Source organism: Electrophorus electricus, chromosome 14, assembly GCF_013358815.1.
Source record: "Electrophorus electricus isolate fEleEle1 chromosome 14, fEleEle1.pri, whole genome shotgun sequence".
NCBI classification, from domain to species: domain Eukaryota; kingdom Metazoa; phylum Chordata; class Actinopteri; order Gymnotiformes; family Gymnotidae; genus Electrophorus; species Electrophorus electricus.
In genome coordinates, this window is record NC_049548.1 from 6906325 (window position 1) to 6926694 (window position 20370).

The 20370-nt window shown below is 40.3% G+C and overlaps 1 protein-coding gene across 1 annotated transcript in view; it reads left to right on the forward strand.

The window, feature by feature from the left end:
• ankfn1 (ankyrin repeat and fibronectin type III domain containing 1) overlaps window positions 1-20370 on the forward strand; it is a 59736-nt gene that overhangs the window by 24632 nt on the left and 14734 nt on the right. The window contains exons 7-14 of the mRNA XM_027013329.2: window positions 5378-5506; window positions 6812-7004; window positions 7579-7789; window positions 11753-11947; window positions 14255-14368; window positions 14695-14792; window positions 15921-16011; window positions 17595-17702. Of these exons, the coding sequence (XP_026869130.2) occupies window positions 5378-5506; window positions 6812-7004; window positions 7579-7789; window positions 11753-11947; window positions 14255-14368; window positions 14695-14792; window positions 15921-16011; window positions 17595-17702 (1139 nt within the window). The remainder of the gene's footprint in view (window positions 1-5377; window positions 5507-6811; window positions 7005-7578; window positions 7790-11752; window positions 11948-14254; window positions 14369-14694; window positions 14793-15920; window positions 16012-17594; window positions 17703-20370) is intronic.

The following is a 20370-nucleotide window of genomic DNA, read 5'->3' on the forward strand; positions in this document are numbered from 1 at the left end:
TATATATATATATATATATATATATATATATATATATATATATATATATATATATATATATATATATATATAAAGCCATTCTCACATATGCAAAGCACTTGTGGGGTGAGGAACTAAAGTTCTGAAAGAAAATTATTTGCATTTAAAATTGTGTGTGTTTTACAAATAAATTCATATATAGGATAACATCTTTCCAAATTATATTCATCTTAGAAACAAACTTAAGCATAATCCATTAGATTTATTACTTTAGTACTATTAAAAACAGTCAGGTGTGTCCAAACCTTTGACTGTATATAAAAAAAAATAATGTAAAGAGACAAATTTGACATGAATACATTAATATATGGTTTAATAAACACGTGAATTTTACTAAAGATTTATATCTGGATAACAGATAAGTTTCCAAGCTCCAGGTGTGCGTACGTGGTCCATATACTGTCATTTTTCTTAAACTTCCAAGCAAAATTACAAGTCATATATTGCATTAATATGATCCTAATGAAATCAATTAGAAGAATTGATGCAGTTTTCTAAAATATTTTTAAACATCACTATTATAAAACTTTTACAACTGTTGTCATGGTAGGAACAAGCCAATTTGGCAAGCCTAGCTTATCTAGACCATCATCCACTGCGCTGTATTTTTCACACGTGTGTGCAACATCTGTGTCTTACTGCTAACAAAAATACATCTGTTCCTAGAGGCTTGCTGGCCTTCAAGATAATCTGCTGTGTAGAGTGCCAAAAGATTAGCTCACTTTATACATTGCAATTGTTAGTCATAGACAAAACTAACAAAAGTTTTGAAAAAATTAAGTCCCTTGGAACTCTAATGGATCATAAAAAAGGAAATAATATAATTAAAACTGAAGTGCACAAGAAATAATTGATTATTATATGAATGATCTATATTAAAATATTATAAAAAATAATATTGATTAAAATATTAGTTATTCTAAATATGCCTGTTGGCTTTCTAATAGTGGCTCATGTTTGTTCTTAGCTTTGTCCAACAAAGCCACTGGTTAACATTATTGAAAATAATAATTATTGGATATAATCCATCCATTTAACTCCTTAGCTAATTAATGCCAGAACAACAATCTCTATTATAGGAAACACGGTGATTGTTGTTGTCTTCACTCATAACTACTTTGTGTATGTGACTAACTTAGCTAGCTACTGCACAGATGCACGTCACTCAGTCAGTGAGCAGAAGTGCCCCTACTAGGCTGGCCCACTAAATAGTCTGGACAAAAATATATAGGTAAATTTAAAAAAAAAACAATCTTGTAAACTATTCTTAAGAATCATTATGTTGTTAGCAATGTATAATCGCAGCTCTTTGTGTCTTTCAAAATCATGATTTCAATTCAGCAGTACTGGTTTATAAGAATTTAATTCACATCGGCTCAGAACACAGGAATCAGCCCACATATATTTAGTTAGGCTTATATAAAGGGTTCTGTAAAATTTACATTAACTTTCACTTCGATATATTGTGTCTGAGTGTTTGTAGGATATCTGCTTGCAGCATCTCTAGATTAAAAAGACCATAAGAAAGACCATCAGTAATCAGTTCATAAGTTCATAAGTTTTGTGTTTAAGGGACACCCCTCAGCATCTCCTCCATGGTAAACTCGGTTTTTGCTTTACCTAATCCATAGCTATAGCTTTCTTTTCTCACATACCCTATATGTTATCCATTTTTTTTGTAGCTGAATGTGCTGTTTGAAAACAAACTAACCTGTGCATTTTGGCCTTTAATGCTAGTAGAAAACAAGCTTAGCAGTGTATTCTTCAGTGATGACATGTGTCTCTCAAGGCTGCTCATATGCTCTGCTGCGCTTCCCATGCAAATGGAGTGTTTAGCCTTGAGCGGAACACGAGCTGAACACAAAGGCCTGCTGTGAGCACAGAGCTGCCTTTTTACACTGTCGTGACTTGATTTGGCATCTCCTGATTGGACACAGTGACTCATATCATAGCTCTCCTTCTTCTGGCTTGCTGTACGCTTGTCTCTTGATGGTTCAGGAAGTATCTTTAAGGTGGGAGGCTGGAGAGAAGCACAGTGAATCAGGTTAATGTATTCAGAATGATAGGGCTGGCTTTGTGGTATGAACACAACTTCACCAACAATTTCAATTATTGTAGTTTATCATGTATAGTATTTGTAATTTGCAGCCATGTTTCAGACTCAGCTGACTGTTGTTTTGATGCAGTCTCACTTTGTCTGTCTCTCATTAATTATCAATAAAATTATTATCTGTTAGTTAATTGGCTGAGGCGAACTTTGCACTTTGATATGGTAATTTTTCTTCTTCTAGTAAATTTATTTCAGTAGATATTTCTTGATAAACTTTACAAAGAGATGTGATATTCCACCGTCATTAAACTGACATCTAACAGCTACAATGCATTGATCAAATTCACCATTTCTGAGACTGGCTGCGCCATATTTGCTGCATTACGGGTTACTTTTGCTTGGAAATGACCTGTTTTTGTGCATTCTTTTCCTTTTTGATTGCCTGCCAAGCATGTCCATTGACAGGGCAGATGTGAATATACACCCTGGTGATATGGCCTTCTTGCAGTATCATTAGTGTCACAGTTCATTAGGCTTGTGGCTTGTGAGTATTCACATGCAAGATGATGAGAGCTTTGCTTTTAAGTTGCAGCTATGGAAACAGCTTTGTTCTCTTCTCATGGACAATGTTGTTGAAGATTTTGTGTATTGTATCTGAGTGTGTAGGTTATCCCTTCTTGCCCTCAGGGCTCTTCCTTTTGACTGTGCACTGGTATAACACACCACTGGTGTAATATTCTGGTGTGATTAGTTTGCTTTCATATAAAGTTTTGTACCATTGTAATTTTATATCTGTTTTTATAGATTTTTATTATAAGTAGTCTTTTTTGTTTTAGTTGAAGCATATCTTCAGTTTCCACTGAGTAAAGGAGATTGGAGATTTTAATTCAGTCTGAACAGCATAACTGTCTCATTCTGAAAATGGGGACTGTAAGCATTATAATTACTAACTCACGCAAATTACATTAACACCAAACTGCATGATGCTTTTAATACCCATTGACAAGCCATATGTCAATGGCTTGCTAGGCCTCTTGAAGATAAGGCTGTTATGAAATGACTGTTAAAAAGAACAAAATGTGCTGCTGTTTTGGAGTGGCAACTAATGCGCTTTATTCTAGATAAGGAACGGATATACTGGGGCCACTTGTGCTTGGATCAAACGGCCGCTTGTATAAGTAGGACTGTAAATCATGGGTCTACTCTCACTTCACACTCTTACATAAACATGCATCATTTGTTTATTCGCGGGCTTTAAATGTGGCATAAGTACAGTAGCACCCTCAGCCCCAGACTACTTTCCACTGTGCTCGTTGACATTCTGTAAGCGCCCTGGAAATGGCAGCAGGTCAGTGTCAGTTCTACTGTAACAAGTTGTAAGAAACCCTAACATTTGTTACTCATATACTCATTTTACATAATCTTATATGATCATTTTCAGATTGCATCACATTCATACAGAACGTCTTTTCTGTACACCCAGCTTTGCAGTGTGATTAGTTCCATCTTCCACCAGTGTTGTGAAAGATCTCCTCACATAAACTGTAACACTCTTGGAAGCTTGGTAATATCTTTGTTTTTTCTTCTTTGGTCTTCTTTCTCTGGGAGCTCTTTGCTTAGAATGTAAATATGATGACACTTGATTGGTGAGATAAATGCGTGAGAAAATAAGTCAGTCAGTTCGTTAACATGCACACTAGTTCTCCTGTCCTCTGCATCATGTGCAGGTATTAAGAAACGTGTCTTTGCGGCCTGACCCAAGAGATTACTGCTCTGCTGGCCTTTATTAGGAATGTTGACTCTAAACACTCGGAGATGATTAACTACTCAGTAGCCTACAACCATCATTAATTACCACCACTCTGTCCAACATGGTAATATTGCAGGGCAATTAGATAGGAGTACTGTTTGAGAAACATGAAATTAGGCCATGCTGGAATATGCCATTGAGTGCTGTGGTAATGAACAAAATGAGTGTAATTTACTATTCTTCAGAGGCCCATTTAGAAAAGTCATGACTTGCAGTATATGCTTAAGTTGTTTTTGTTTGGTTTGATTTGGTTTGTTTTTTTGTTTGTTTTTCAACTTTATTATCATGTTCTATATTTAGATTTTAGCACTTTTGTCTTATTAGAAATTATTATCTGGGATTGATGGCACTGTAATTTTCCAGTGAACAGTGGTCTAAACCTTATGCACAGGAGCACTAGGTACCCAAACTTGCACTAGACCAATTTTATCCACTTGGTAATAATGCATTAAAAGCATTACATTAAGAGATGGAGAATTCTAAATGTGATGTCCTTCGTGAAAGCATAAGACTGTGTTTGCATAATACCCAAAACCTATGTCCTTTTTATTTCCAGTGGAAAACTGAGCCTGGAAAGCTTCTACTGCTGGCTGGATTTTCAATGCAAATACATACACTGTCAAACTGACTTAGAGATTTGCCTGTAGTATTGTTTTTGCATCCCTGAGTGATATCCCTTTTGGATACAGCTGTGGTGATATTCGGCTCTTGATTTCTAGAACACTGAGTGCTCATCAGATTGGCTGTTCAAACCGTGCAGATGTCATATATTGAAGAACGAGCAACATTTTGCCTGTGTGTGTGTGTGTGTGTGTGTGTGCGTTTGTGTTTGTGTTTGTGTGTGTGTGTGTGTGTGTGTGTGTGTGTGTGGGTGTATGCATATCAGTGTGCGCACTAGGGTTCAGCGCCCTGCTGGCCACTGTTGTATCTTGTTGACAGTCATAGTGCTGATTTTTGTGTTGAGGGATTAGATGCCTGTTTTTGCAGATAAGCAATGCAGGAGTGAGCAGGAGTGATGATAGAGGAGGAACAACAGGTTCTTCTCTCCCTCCCCCCTCCTCTGTCTGCTGTGAGCATGCTCAGTAGGTCCTTGCTTTAAATGCCTGGGTGCTTTTGTTGTCTCTGTGCTGCTCATCCTAGTACTGACAGAATGCCCCTCGCCTCCCCTTCCCCTCTTTTGCTCTCTGTCTCTCTTTCTCTCTTTTCTCTCTCTCTCACTCAACTCTCTCTCCACCCTCCATCTCCTCTCTGCACCCTCTTCCTTGCGCATTAGCAAGCCCAGCTCAGTGGCGAGATGCGCATAAATAGGAGAGCTCTGGTGATCACCTGGTGCTCCCGGTCGCCTACCCAGAGTAAGGGTATCCGTTTGGGGCTTCAGAGCGTGTCGCCTGTGATCAAGCCCTGAGCTAGCCACCCTTCCCATTGCTCAGCCTCTCCAGAGGGTCTGACCCAGGCTTGTCTCCTGCTTGTCTCAGCAGATCTGAGAGCAAGATCTCCCGCCTGGCTCAGAAACTCAACCAAAGGCAGAGCAATGCAGCGCTGATCAGGGACTTTCGACCACTTCTCTTCTTCAGCGGTTCTCCAGGGAGCTCGCAGAGCCTTGACAGGTGAGTACCCTTTCGCTCCCCCTCCCCTTTCCCACGACATAGCTCTAATTGCCTAACCTCAGATGGCAGAGGTACGACCTGTACTTTTCCTCTGCACCATTTGCCACCGAGGTGTTCTTCCCCTCTTCTGCCTGCCTTGTGTTTTTGATTGTTGTAATTGGTTGTGGGCATAAGCCTTGCCTCAGAGGGTGCTGAGAGAAGGCATAAACTTATGGGCTAAATTGGTGGCTGGTGTCAGAAGCTGTGCTCCTCCACAGTGGAGGGCTGTGTGGGTGTTTGTGCAGAAACTTGGTGCAAGCAGCAAAAAACAAGCAGTGCTGTAATGTCATGTCTGACTGGATCATAACCGCTGGGGTGAGAAATATCACACGGATCCCTGTGGTTCTCAAGTGAAACCATCAATGTCAGCTGAGGACAATTAAAGATTTTCTTTTTTTCTTTCAAATAATTATTTTTTCATGCTTCTGTAGGGTGCAGTTTTCCATGGACCCACATGCTGCATCGTAGAACAGTGTACACGCAGTCCAACCATGCCGAATGCTTCAGTCTTTCTTCAGTCATGTCTAAAAACTGTGAAATTGTTTTCAGTTTCGGCTGTTACGGTTACATACCATATTGCTCTGTGACGGTACAGAAATAACATTACTATTTGTTAAGTCACTTTTTTGCATTTGTTTCATGCCTTTTCAGTTTTTTCGCTTGTTATGACGGAAGTTCTTTTTAATATGAGTAGGCGTTTCAGTGTCTGTTTCTGAGCTCAGTCTTTAAAGATACCCTTGGCGTTCAAATAATGTGAACAGTTGAACCACTCTCTGTCATATTTAAGCAAACTGGATGTCATAATTTGTTTAGGGCTTGTTTTTTGGACATTGACTTTGACATGTCTTTTTAATGCAACGACGTCTGCTTTTGTCATTGCCGTCTTATTTAGCAAACATGGTATTGGATTATTTTGTGGATCAAGGAACAAGTTTTGCAATCAATAGAGTATGTCAAAATGATTGCTGTAGATTACGAATAAGAATGAAGCCAAATGTCATAGCTGTTTCTGCCTGTCAAACATGCACAAAACACTCAGATGTTGAAAAATGTGTGAAGTAACTTGGAGTCCTGAAAGGTTAAAGGCCTGTTGAAGCAGCTATTTCTATTGCATTAATCACTGTACTTTATCCATCTGTCAGACACTAATGAGTCAGAAATTAGTCAGAAAAAAAAACAGGCAATAATCTCATGTCCAGGAGTCGTTCTGAATTCCTGTGGTGCACTCGTGTCACTGTTCCGGTGCTGTGCCCTTACCCTCCTCAGGACCTTCTCTGTTAGCATGACCCAGCAGATGCAGAACCTGCAGCTAACCCAAAGCAAGAAGGGGGCAGGCCCCGCCTCCCCGAGTGCGGCCAAGCGCCTGTACCGCAACCTGTCTGAGAAGCTGAAAGGCAGCCATTCCTCTTTTGAGGACGTCTACTTCTTTGGCCGCTCAGATCGCGTCCGCAAAGCCTCGGTGAGCGACCAGTATGGATTTAATTAATCTTACCTTGACTTGACTTACCTTGACCTTGTTTGTTTGTTTGGGGGGGTTGTTTTGAATTTGCATCTCCACTTAGGAATTGACCAAATCGCTTCTTATGACACTGGCTGGCAATGTTCAAATTTGATGTTACAAAGTAGTATGTTGCATCATTTCTTACTCAGAAATGTTTAGTTAATTTGGGTTTTTTATATATATCGTAGTTTTGCCATGTCTTGGTTCTTCCACAAATGTCACTGATCATTTATTGCTTCCTTCAGAAATGCCATTTCCCATAATAGGAAAGCACCGTTAAAACAAATGCTTTCCTGCCTCCTTAATAAGCTGTTCACAGAGCGACTATGTTCACTTAACATTCATTCATGTTACTGTGGCCTTTCATGAAGATGATACGGCTGCATTGGTTTTCTACATTAATTCATAACTAATGAAGGAGGCCCTTTCAGCTTGCTCTCTTTGGCATCACCCTCCTACATGCATAGTCTTAGCAACTCCATCTGTCTCCAGATCGGTCATGCGACTCTTGCTCTCTACTTCCCTGCTGTAGAATGTGCACAGCAGCGAGGCTCTTTTCGAGGTGGTGGAGCAGCAGGACCTGGATGGCGTACAGATCCTGCTGTACCAGTACACGGCTGACGAGCTAGACCTCAACACACCCAACAGCGAGGGCCTGACCCCACTCGACATCTCCATCATGACCAACAATGTGCCCATTGCCAAACTGCTGCTCAAAGCAGGTGCCAAGGAAAGCCCACATTGTGAGTAAACCTGCAGGCCCAGCCTGTAGACGCTTCAGATCATCAGCGTGTAGGTTTCATTGGACCCAACATGGACTGCTTGAGAGGTGGACAGTTATATTAGGGACTTTTCACACAGGTAGATCAGTTGTTTTAGGTGGGTTTGTAGTTTAATTCAGTGGTGATTATTTTTGATGTGGTTTTGAATATGTATTTGTATGTGGATGTGCATTTGTATATGTACAGTTTTATATAGAATAGAACACACAGAAAATCTTGGAAAACTTGGACAAAGTAGTATCATATTATTCTAAACAGCTACAGCATGATACTGTTAAGTATGCTCCTATGGAATACAGTCCTTTTTGTGAATAATAAACTCTAAACATTTGCACATTGATAGTATATTTTACTACATGAAATGTATTTAATAACTACATTGTTACATTAAAGACGGCAGACAACTTATTGCACACTTTTGGTGTATGTAGGTGTTTACCCTTTCACCCTTGGTTGAGGGTGACTGTTTTGGTAGTTTTGCTGCCGTTTACCAATGGAATGTTCAGTCTTTGAAGTTATATTACAGTAATTCATCATCAAGAGAAGATTGTCCAGCATTTGATTTTGACTGTCTGGACTAAAAAACAGTCCATCACTAATTTGACAAGTTGCTTGCAGTAGAAACTGGTATTTGCAAAAGGAGGTTGTTTTTTTATACTTTGCTTTAGTGGACTGTGCATTAAGCAACTGCAGGAATAAGCAAACCTTTCCATGACAGCTGTCATTAGCACTCACAGTTGTGTCATAAACATAAAATGACACCTGTCATAACCATTTGGTTTATGACTACAGTGCTCTGTTAACCACAATATTTTATTGGTTTTCAGAACAGACTGATGGACGCAGATGGAATTTTAACTGTCTGCCTCGTTGTTTGATTTCTTATAACAGTAGAAAACTTGGCATGTCACATTTTTGGAAGTCCATGGTTTCAGTTAACATGTATCAGCGAAATATAAAAATATCATGTTAATCATGCAGCATTCCTTCCCTTCTATGTTTATTGAAACACAAACACTGTAAATGTTCTGCTGCATTGCACAGAAGTTATTCAAAAACAAAGACAGCACACAAAATCTTAAATATCTTAAATATCAATGTTTAATCAGTTTATGAACAAGAGGGTTTTAATCTAGCAAAGGCATACTGCATTATATTGAAAGCGTTTGCTGATGCCACATTTGTGAGATATTTCAGGTCTTCAGGGTCATGAAGTTGTGGAGAAATTGCGAGACGCAGTAAACAATGTACGGTACAGACAGCACTTGCGGATCTGTTATGCATGCAATACCCTTGAACTAATCAATAGGATATTAAGCTTTGAAATCAGTTGGCAACTGTGGAACAGGTGTTTCTTACTTCCTACACCAACATGGGGGAAAAAGCCCCACGAGAATTGAGAGCTTGAATCAGCGCGTGCCTGAAAAAGCCGAATGTTGTCTGTAAGGAAACAGAGAGCTCTGTACTACAGTCTGGCAGTTAGGACGAGGGGGGGCATTACACGGCATCCACCTCCCCTCCTGCCCCCCCCCTGAAAAATCTTAACAAGGTTTGTCGTTTAATGGTTTAACTTTTCCAATGATGCATGTAACGTAGGGCAATTATACTAAGTGATTTATTGTACCCAGGCTGCAGTTAAATTTCAAAACATTTCACCACAGCACAATCCGATCCTTGTAAACAAACAGAAAATAAACATTGTCGTATTTTCCCCTCTTGGGCTTTCTGCATTATATTTATGTCAGGCCAGAAGTGCCAAGTAAATCAATCAACAAGACGCCTGACAGGTTGAACGTCCAGCCTTAGGTTGAGGTTAACGCATGTTTATGGGCTGGACTGGGTCCCCATAATGTCTATATTTAGAACAGTCACCACGTCCCCACACTGCCAACTGTGTATGTCGGGACACTATCGGCAGACTTGCCCATTAATTTATAGTTTTTTCAATTAACCACACGTAGTGGCCAGATGTCAATCTTCACAGCACAGGAAATTGCACCTCAAGGCTGCTAATATTGCTGCCTTTTCCACTGCACCGCAGACCCCCAAGCAAGGCTGACTAGTTTTATTGCCGCCTTTTTTCAGATACGACAACACTTTATCATTTCTTCTGGAGAGCTCTCGTCTCCAGGGGCTTGGGCCAAGCAGAACAGCCCCAGTGAAAGAGGGTTTCTTCAGCTATGTATTTATTTGTTTATTTTGCTGTCATGGTCTATGACTAAGGCTCTGAAAGAACATGCAGTGGTATTCACAGCCCACAAGGAGGATTGGCCAGGCAGCTTTCATTTTACCATGACAAATCTATATGGCCGAACACAGTGCAGTGTGTTCCAGCTTGCTGCCGAGCACGTTCATTTTCTAGCCCTGTATGCTGTGCAGTCACACACACACTGGCATTGACAAGCAGCAACATTATACCTTCAGACTTAATGGAGATGTAATTGCATTGCTGCTGTGTCAATTAGGATTTTATCGCTTAATTTGGTTTAAAAAGACGATGATTGTAACAATGTTTTGCAAGAAGCATCATTCACTTTAATAATTTGCAGGACATTTTTAATAATTTAAGCATATGTCCTGCATATTTAGTCTCAGTAACTATTAATCATCTGGTCCTATCTTAGTGTGTTTTACTTGGCTCAGTTTGCAGTTTCACATGTTTTTTTGAGATATTTCTTCATGACAACATTAGCTCCAAAGTGGTGTGTATTTTGATGGCAGTGCTTTAACGTGATCCTCTTTTGCAGTGGAATCTGGAAGGAAACACTTCCAAAATATGTCTAAAGTGTAACTATCTGGAAGATTGTAATGAGATAACTGGTTTCCCCAGTAGCTGTTCAGATCATATTGTTGAAGTTAATCTTATGAAAATGAATGGAAAGTTTGCAACTTGGATTTGTGTTCCAAGTGAAACAGCTGCCCCAGGATGATGGCAGGGGCACATTTTGGTCAATGAGCAACGCAGGAGATCAAATCTCTGGATGCCTGAAATAGAATTAAAGTGGGGTGGCAAAGTGTGGGCTGTGAGGAACCCCTTTTGAAGACTTGGAAATTCAGATCTCATATAAAAGCAAAATACTCTGTTATCTACTTGGCAGTCAGTAAAAATTACAAACTTAAACATGGGATGCTTTTGGCTTACATATTTATCAACAATCTCAATTCATCATGGAATAAAATTTAAACTTGGGTCTGATAACTGATAGCTAACTGTACAAAACCCAGCTACTCAACTGATATTGGCTTCAAAGCTTTCAGTTTTTGGTATTAGATCCCAATCCACAGGGAGTTCAAGGTAATTTTTCTTGAAGCCGATCTAAAGTCCTGACAGATCCATTGTTGAGAAAAGAAAGAGTCTCAGTATTTGCTGTTCTGGGTGCTATATGTGGTATCACTTCTAGGTTGCCATGTTATAGCTCCATAACTGTCTTGCCCAACACAGTCAGTCTGACATTTTCTGGTCCCATTTTGATGGTTGACATCAATTACCTTCCTTCATTCTCAGCTCTATACCTGCCCTAGACTCTTCTGTGCCTGTCTTTATTTTAAGAAAATTAACAAGCACAACTTTCCACACATTTTTCCCTTTCTGTAGTTTAAATGGTAGATGGCAAATCCCTTATATTAGAACACCCATCAAGATGCAGGGTGTTATCAGTTCACCCACTAAAATGCAGTAAGTACAGGCTCTCTGCTTGTGAACTTGTGACTTATAGTTTTATAGCAGCCATGCTGCTGTTTCAACAATTGCTGATTGTGACTTAAACTGTGGAGGCTATAACTGGAAATTTTCATAAGGAGAAGGTAACAGCAGAAATGCTGAGGTAAAACAAATGAAGATGTAGTGTACTGGATGTTGACTGAAATTGTCTCTGAGAGTCCCAGGAGTGTGCACTGGTTGAGCGGCAGTGTTTCATGTTTCAGTTGTGAGCCAGGAGCGCCGGGAGGCCCATCTCTCAGCGTTGGTGCAGGAGGCTCAGAGGAGAGCCAGTGAGCTGTCCACGCAGGTGATGAGGGAGAACCTGAGTCTGGAGCCGTCTGACAAGGAGAAGCAGCTCAAGGCCTGGGAGTGGAGATGCAAGCTCTACAAACGCATGCGCACCGGCTTTGAGCACGCACGTGAGTTGGGTTCTCTCTGTCTCCTATAATGATGGGGTCAGACTACATTTTTGTCTTTCACGATAGTCACTATGACAGACTAGGCATTTACAGTGCCATAAATGTTTGCGGCATCTTCGTTAGGGGACCAAGGCAGGGTTAAGGGACTACATGTTTGATGCCAGCCAGACATTGTTCACATTCTTACATGAGTTCATAGGTCAACAGAGAGGAGGATAAAGAAACTGCAAGTCATGACTACAGAAGCACGATGTGTGATGCTGGTGGATTTGTGTTCCAAAAGGAAAAAGAAAAGAAAGAAAAAAACAATAACTGTGGACTTGTGTCTGGGTGTCGTGAAAAGGACAATATGGAAAGAGAGACAGTTTGTCCATGAAGCTAGAAGCTTTCCTCCATTTCACTGTTCTACCCCACTGCTGCTATAGCAGCATCCCTCACTTTCTAAGCCATGTTTACCTGTGTGCACTAGAGAGTACTCTGTCATCCAATTGGTCAATGTCAAGGAACATGTAGTTGTCAGACTAGGTAGATGATAGTCCCAGACGCCACATCGCTTCGATTATCTCACGTTATAAGGCCCGCTCTTTGTTCCCAATGCTCATATTCAAGGCCAGACGCTGGAAATTTGTTGGCTATGGCTTAACAACTGTCAGGTTGAAAATGTTGGAATAAGAATTTCATGCAGCGCCATGCACTGGAGAGTTCGTATTTAAGAGAGTTCATATACACCTGCACAAATGCATGCACATATACGGACACACACATTCGCTGATTCTCTGCAACTTAGTGACTAACTTTGTCTAGTGTGTTTCTGTGGCAGTTCAGCTCATCACATTATTGCTTATCACAGACCTAAAATCTACTCCACTCATGTTGTCACACTTTTATTTGTATGCTGTTGTTCGGTAGCAATTGGCTGTGTGGGTATAACCAGCGTGCTCCAAGTATTGATATCAGATTCACTGTGTAATCAGAAACAATCCAACTCCCCTGAAATGACCCTTGAGTTTTGATGGATGGAACACCCTCATGAAAACTGACTGCTTGTTATACCAAGTTTTGTGGGATTCTTGGTGTAAATGTCTCCCAAGGTCACCATTACAAATCAGCAATGCTCTGCCACAGACACTGTCAAAGATCAAATTGCTGAAAGATTTTCCAATTCTCACAGGAGACTTTAAAAGTGTTCCAGAATGGTGCTTTTAGTGGTGCGGTGTGCCCTGTGTTACAAATAGCCCAATGAACGCAACTAGGAGGAAAGCAGATTAGGGATTAAGGTGCTGAGACAGGAGACAGGAGCCTCTAATGCTCTCAGTACCACGGTTCTTTCTGCAGTCAGAATCAATAGGTGATCATTTGGGTGATCAAACGGTGAAGTTACACTGCATTCACATTTCACTGTACTGGATTAAAGCTCTTGAAAGAACAATGCATGGGAGAAGTGTTTTTTTCTGCTATAGTTGAGAGCCCTTTTTCCAAATGAAACTTGGCAGGTCAGTATATAAATAGCAAACAGGTTTTCATTTGGTATTGAAATTAGCCGAGTGGAAATTTCTGTCCAGTCTTTATGGTCATCTCCTTCAAAATAGGGTTCACATTATAAAGTGACAAAGTAATAAAGAGCAATTCAGTAATGATGACACTTGGTGGCACTTATGAGTATAAGAATTGTTGAGAATTAATTCTGCCACTCCATCATCTGTATGGCAATGTTAGTGTTTTCTAGTTGCTTGCTGTAGCAGGCTTTTGTCATTTTTGAAGCAGGCGCATATTTAGCTACAGATTGATTGTTGCCACATTGTGCTTATATTTGATGTCCCTTTTTGGTCTCACTTTTAAATGACAAGAAAATAACCAGCAGAAAACAGGTTTCCATCCACATTTAAAAACTGTGTGTACAGACAAATTCTGTTTTACACACTTTCCTGAGTTAGCCAAAATAGTTCCCAAATCATGTCAAATAATTTACAGACCTGCAATAAACGAGTCATCTAATTAGACAGAGGTATACCTGCATACTAATTTGTCCTGGTTGTAAGGAATTCTTATGAGATCAGACCAGCCATGTCTCATCTTTTAACACCAGCAATATTAAGTGGTTAACCGTCTGTGCCTCTCAGCAAGATGCTCTGCGATTGGTGGCAGAAGGTACACCCCATGGAACAATATGCTAAATGACCTTGTGGATATTACATGTCAAATTTATAGAATCCTAGTCAAAGAATATAATGATACTTTCTCCACCTTGTCTTTTAATAGCAGGCCTTAGATCTCATTTCATGTCTGACCTTTGACCTTGCATGGCAGAGGCTCCAGAGGCTCCGGCGGCTGTGCGCTTGACTGTGAGCAGCAGTACGTCTCTGACTGTCACCTTCCAGGAACCAGTAAGCATGAACTCAGCTGTGGTCACCAAATATAAAGGTGAGCCCTCCCACCTCAGCACCCCAGTTTATTGAAAAACACACGAGTTACTGTGTCTCACTCCTCTACTTTAGAAGTCACTGACAATAGGTTTTTCTCATCCCCCTTTTCCAATAAATTTGTCATCTTTGAGTTAAAATATGTTTGTTAGGATAAAATTTGTTCAGAGAATCCAATTAAAGGAACTTCTAGTGTAAAAGTCTCTTTATAGGCCTTGTGTCCTTGTGCATTACTCTGTTGTTTGATATTGTTCCTACGTTGACTAAGTCTCAAGTTAATCTGCTCTGTCCTTTTCTCTGCTCTGTGCTGTGGGCTGTTTCTGGCAGTGGATTGGAGCTGTCTAAAGGACTTCTCTTTATTAGTGGGAGAGATGATCCTAGAGAATCTCCAGTCTCTCAGGTGCACAATAACAGGTCTTACTACGGTAAGCATGGAGAGCCAACAAAACTCTCTTTGAACGATGGTTTACTTTTCTAGTTTTCCGGTCTTATGGTTAATCATACATGCACTGTACTCTTTAGAGAACCTTCAAAGACAATTACAAGATGGAATTTTAGAAATGTGTGCCTTAAAACCCTGTAGGTGCTTGGCTTGCCTGATTAATTTGTTGCAAGATTCAAATTCATAGTTTAACACCTACACTCTGGATCCCAAACCTAGCTCAATACATTATAATTGTGAAGAAATATGGTCTTGCAATTCAGTTTATGGTTATTGTCACGGTTACCCCTCCTCTGGCATCGCGGTTCCCATGGCTATGCTCCATCATGTGTTCTTTGTTTCAGTTTCTTATCTAGCCATGTGCTTTCTGTTTGTTTTGGTTCTGTGCCCCACCTTAGCCACACCTCCCACCTGTGTCTGTTTTGTTATTCTTCCCCTGTGTAATCAGCCCCAGGTGTCTGCTGTTAGTACCTTGTGTCTTTAAGCCCTGGGTTTTTTCCCTGTCTTGTTACTGGTCATTGTTTGATGTTATATATTTCATGTTAGATGTACTGCTCTGTTTTACGGTTTCTACATAATGGTTACCCTGTGTTTTGTATCCCTCGTTTATCTAGTTAGCCTCCTTTTTTTAAGGTTAGCTTCGGTGTTCTGTTGTTATCTATTCTTGTCTTGTTTCTGTAACTCATTCCTCTTGCTTTTTGGCCCTGGACCTTCCCTACAATTCTGGGTTCAATAAACGTTGTTCTTCTCAGCGTTTGTGTTGTTACAGTTGTTTAGACAAATAGTTACACAAATAAAAAAGGTGTGCATTATATATCAATGTGTTATTAGTTATTAAGAATTGTTTGTTAATTATTTACACACACACACACACACAAATACATACATACATAATACATACATATATATATATATATATATATATATATATATATATATATATATATATAATGAGGTTTTACAATATGGAAAACATCCCATCATATCTAAGACAACTGCAGTAATAATGTTATACTTCTTGTGTGTGTGCGTGTGTGTGTGCGCGTGTGTGTGTGTGTGTGGGGGGGGGGGTGCGTGTGTGTGTGCGTGCGTGCGTGCGTCTCTCTCTCAGGGAAGACAGTACTATGTCCGGGTATCTGCATACAACATGAAGGGCTGGGGACGAGCGCAGCCCTCTCAGCCCCCTTGTGCTGTTCCCTCCAGTAGGTTAACATATATTCACTGCCATGTCTCTGTTGTCATCACCGTATGAAGTAATGGTTCTCTGCTGTCATCACTGTATAGAGTAACAGTTCTCTGCTGTCATCACCGGATGCAGTAAAGATTCTCTACTGTCATCACCATTTGTAGTAACTTCTCTGCTGACATCACTGTATGCAGCAGCAGTTCTCTGCTGACATCACTGTATGCAGTAACGGTTCTCTGCCAACATCACTGCATGCTCTCTGCCAACATGTAGTAATTGTTATCTGCTGACATCATCATATGCTGTAACAGTTGTCTGAGACATCACAGTACCCAGTAACAGTTCTCAGCAGATGTCATTGTACACCTTAACAGTTCTCTGCAGACATCATTGTGTATAGTAATAATGAACTCAGTATGTTGTAGGTCTACCAGAGACCAAATGTTCCCTACAGCTAAAACATTCTTGAATCAAGATGTCTCATATTTATAATTCTGTCAAATGAAAGGCTAGTTGAACATGGGGATGTTTGTAGATGGGGTGCTGCATGTCCCTGAGTGCTGAACATCTGCCATTATTTGACTGTCACGACTTACTTGGCATGTCGTGCCGCCGCTGTTCTCTGTGGCTGACCTCGAGGTGCCTCTTTAGAAGTGCTACTGGGAGTGCAAATGAAAGCAATGTTACAAACCCCAGTGTTACAAGTATTGGCTCACTATACATCAAATGGCTGCTCAATACATAAATAGAAACTACACTCAGTCACGGGGCTGAGATTTAGCTGCGCAAAATGGGGCGTTTTGTAATACTACAGTTTTCATTGTAAACTTTGCAAGAAAATATGAACCTAGACTCTCGCAGACAAGAACGTGTTTAATGCTGTTTGCATTGCACATGCATGTAGTCATTTGTCTCCTAAAGTGCTGTTTTTGAAGCTGCGGGTTGCTAATCTCAAGTGGCTCATTGAGGTTTAAACGCGGCTTGGCAAATCTGATTTGGTCGTCTGAAGTTATATGCTCCCATTAATTTGTGGTGAAGCCTTAGGCTTAGAGGCAGCCTAATCAGTCTCATATAGTCAGAGCAAATAAAGGTTGTCCTCCATGTACAGCATACAGAGAAATAAACTGTACAATGCAGTGATGGGCTCAGAATGGAGGGTTTTGAAGTTTAAATCTCTCCTCACATCCAACCTTGCAATATGCAATATGTAACGGTATATTAGATGTCCAGATGTTTTTTTAATATGATTTCACCTACTAAGTAAAGGTGTTAAAGTGTGTAACCAAGGGAAGAAGCCTTTTTTCTAGGTGCTTCATATATGCACATGGTGGTGTTCATTGACTATGTTAACAGTTTATAGTTTACTGTACTTCCTTATTTTTATTACCAATATGTTTACACACAAACTAAACTGATTCAGATTTTTTGAACAGGGTTTTGAGATGGTGTTTTAGTATCTCTGTAAGGTTAAAAAAACTGTTTATACTAAGTACAGATGGTTATTCAGAGAGCAGTATAACAAAATCTCAGAGGTGTAATATGAACTGTTTGTGTGTGTGTGTGTGTGTGTGTGTGTGTGTGTGTGTGTGTGTGTGTCAGACTGGAAGGAGTGTGATGGACGAGAGTCCCGTCGGAGAGGGCATGTTGAGGCCATGGAGAGGCTGCTCCAGCAGGTCCGCGCCACACACCAACACTACAGCTGTGGAGGTACAAACACACACACACACACCATAAGCTATACTAGTGCTGTGGAAGTACAAATGCACACGCACACACACACAGACCCACACACGCCAACCGCACAATACTACAGGTCTGGAGGTACAAACCCACAAACACATACACTACAGTACAATAGCTGTGAAAGTACACAAACACACACACACTACACAACACTACAGCTGTGGAGGTACACAAATACACGTTCCACAACACTTACACAACACACCTGTGGATGAACAAATACAAACCCACACACACACTCAACACAACACTACAGCTATGGAAGTAGAAACAAACACACACTCAACACAACACTATAGCTGTGGAGATACAAATGCACACGCCCTACACAACATCACAGCTGTAGAGGTACAAACACCCAAACACACACGCAGATACACACTCTACCAAGCACTCTTATTTAAAGCATGTATGAGAATCATGCCTCTTTGTCACTCCCCCTCTGTTTCTTTTGAACACAGGCCCTTGCTGTAGTGGATAAGCGGCTTTTTCTTTTTTGCCTTGACTGCCGGTGTTGTTTGTTTTAGCTTGTGTAGTTGTCTAGCTTGGTCTGAGCTTGGAGTTACTCTCAGTGAGTGGTCATTGTCTTAGAACTATATTTTATTTTGTACATGAAGTATTTAATTATTTGTTTGTTTAGCTTATAACACGTTGATGGCCCTTTACATTTGACCTGAAGTGTTTATTTCCAGCCATGGTCAGGCATACTGAGGTTTTGAATGTCTTGAGTGGCTGGACCTTCTGTTAGAATACAGCTGAATTTCCAACTGGGCACCTTTAAATTAGGTGGAACTATATTTTATTATAACATACTTCAATCTTAATATTACGTTATATACACTGGAGAGCAAAATTAGAGAACAAATTATGAACACTTGATTTTTTCAGAAATAATGTAATCTTCATTGGTCAACATTTGAAGGATCTTTTTGTTAGGAGTATACCATGCCACTAGAACAGTGTTTCACAAAGTAACCAAGGCATTTCAACATAAAATCTTTATTTTGGTAAAAACTTAATGATCAAAATTAGAGAATAGCAATGAATGTAGCACAGAGAAAGATTATAACTAAATTTTCTGAAGGTTACAACAGTCACCAATCGGTAGGAAGTGTACAGGCTGTTGCTTTTAATGACTTCAGCACATCTGCAGCCATAGGACATCACTAGTCTCTCACACTGCTCTGGTGTGATTTTGGTACATTCTTCTTGCAGTCTCTTCCACAGTTCGGTGACTTGTGGATTTCTTGGCCATAACTTTGTCAACAAGGATTTTCCAGAGGTTTTATTTTGGGTTTGGATCAGGACTCTGGACTGGCCATTTCAATGCATCAATGTTGTCAGTTTCAAGGAACTGCTTTACCTGTTTTGCTGTGTGACAGGGGGCATTGTCCTGCATTAAAATTGCTGGCTGATTGAGTGATGAACACAAGGAAGGAATGACGTGTTGTTGATGAAAGTTCTCATACACACTTGCGTTCACTCTGCCATGTAGCTGTATGAGAGGTCCAACTACTGCTGCTGAAAACATTCCCCAAACCATGACACTTCCTCCTCCACCTCTCAGTGACTTCTTTACACACTTTGGGTTCAGTCTTTCCCCAGTTTGTCGACAAACATGGTGTTTCCCATCAGACCCAAATAAATTAAACTTGCTTTCATCAATAAAGTGAACTCTGGACCATTCCTCCTCTGTCCATACAACATGCTCCTCAGCAAAAGGTTAATCTAGCCTTTTGATTCTTTCTGCCAGTTAGAGGTTTGGTCACTGCAGAGTGGGCTTTCATTCCAAATGCTCTTAAACGTTGAGACACTGTGTGATGAGACAGATCCTTACCCTGTTCAGTGCTGAACCGGCAAGCAATTCCAGCTGCAGTGTTGAACCAAGTACCCATGGACATTCTCCGCATTATCCTGTGCTCTCTTGCATTTGTCTTTCATGGGCAACCAGCCTTCTTGGGGGACTTGAATGAGTTTGTGATTTTGTAAAGATGCAATATTCTAGAAATGACAGACTTGGAACGACCAACTTCTTTTGCTATGGCTGATAGCATCACCCCTTTGGCCTTCATCTGGACAACCTGCTGCCAGAGGGTTTCATTCACTTTGGAACGGCTCACCATCTTGCAAAGTCAGTAGAAACTGGAAAGTTAGGCTGCCACTTAAATAGGGTTTGTCATATAATTAAGGAAATTAGCACCAGGTGCCAGATTAACACCAATAACTTGCAGGTATTTGAAAGTGGTCTCTAAATTTGATCAGTGTTCTTTTTCAATTATGTTATTTGAGTTTTTTATACTCTGCTTTAGAAAATATACAACTCATGTAATAAGCTTAAAATACTGCTCTTTTACTCCTGTTAGGATAAATTCACATAGGACTACACAGTGACTTTGACATTTAGGAAATTGTGTGGTGTTCTCTAATTTTGATCTGCAGTGTATGTGATGGGGCCCGTTTAAACAATGCAGAGAAGATATATCTACGAGTAGCGACAGTACCTGGTGTAGTGATGAGTGTACTTTCCTCTAGCATCCCTGCCCTCTCAGCCTGTTCAAAGAATGTCAGAGTGGTGTCATAAATGCAAAGCAAGCCTATAACCTTCAAACAGCAGATGTAAGGGGGCATGCAG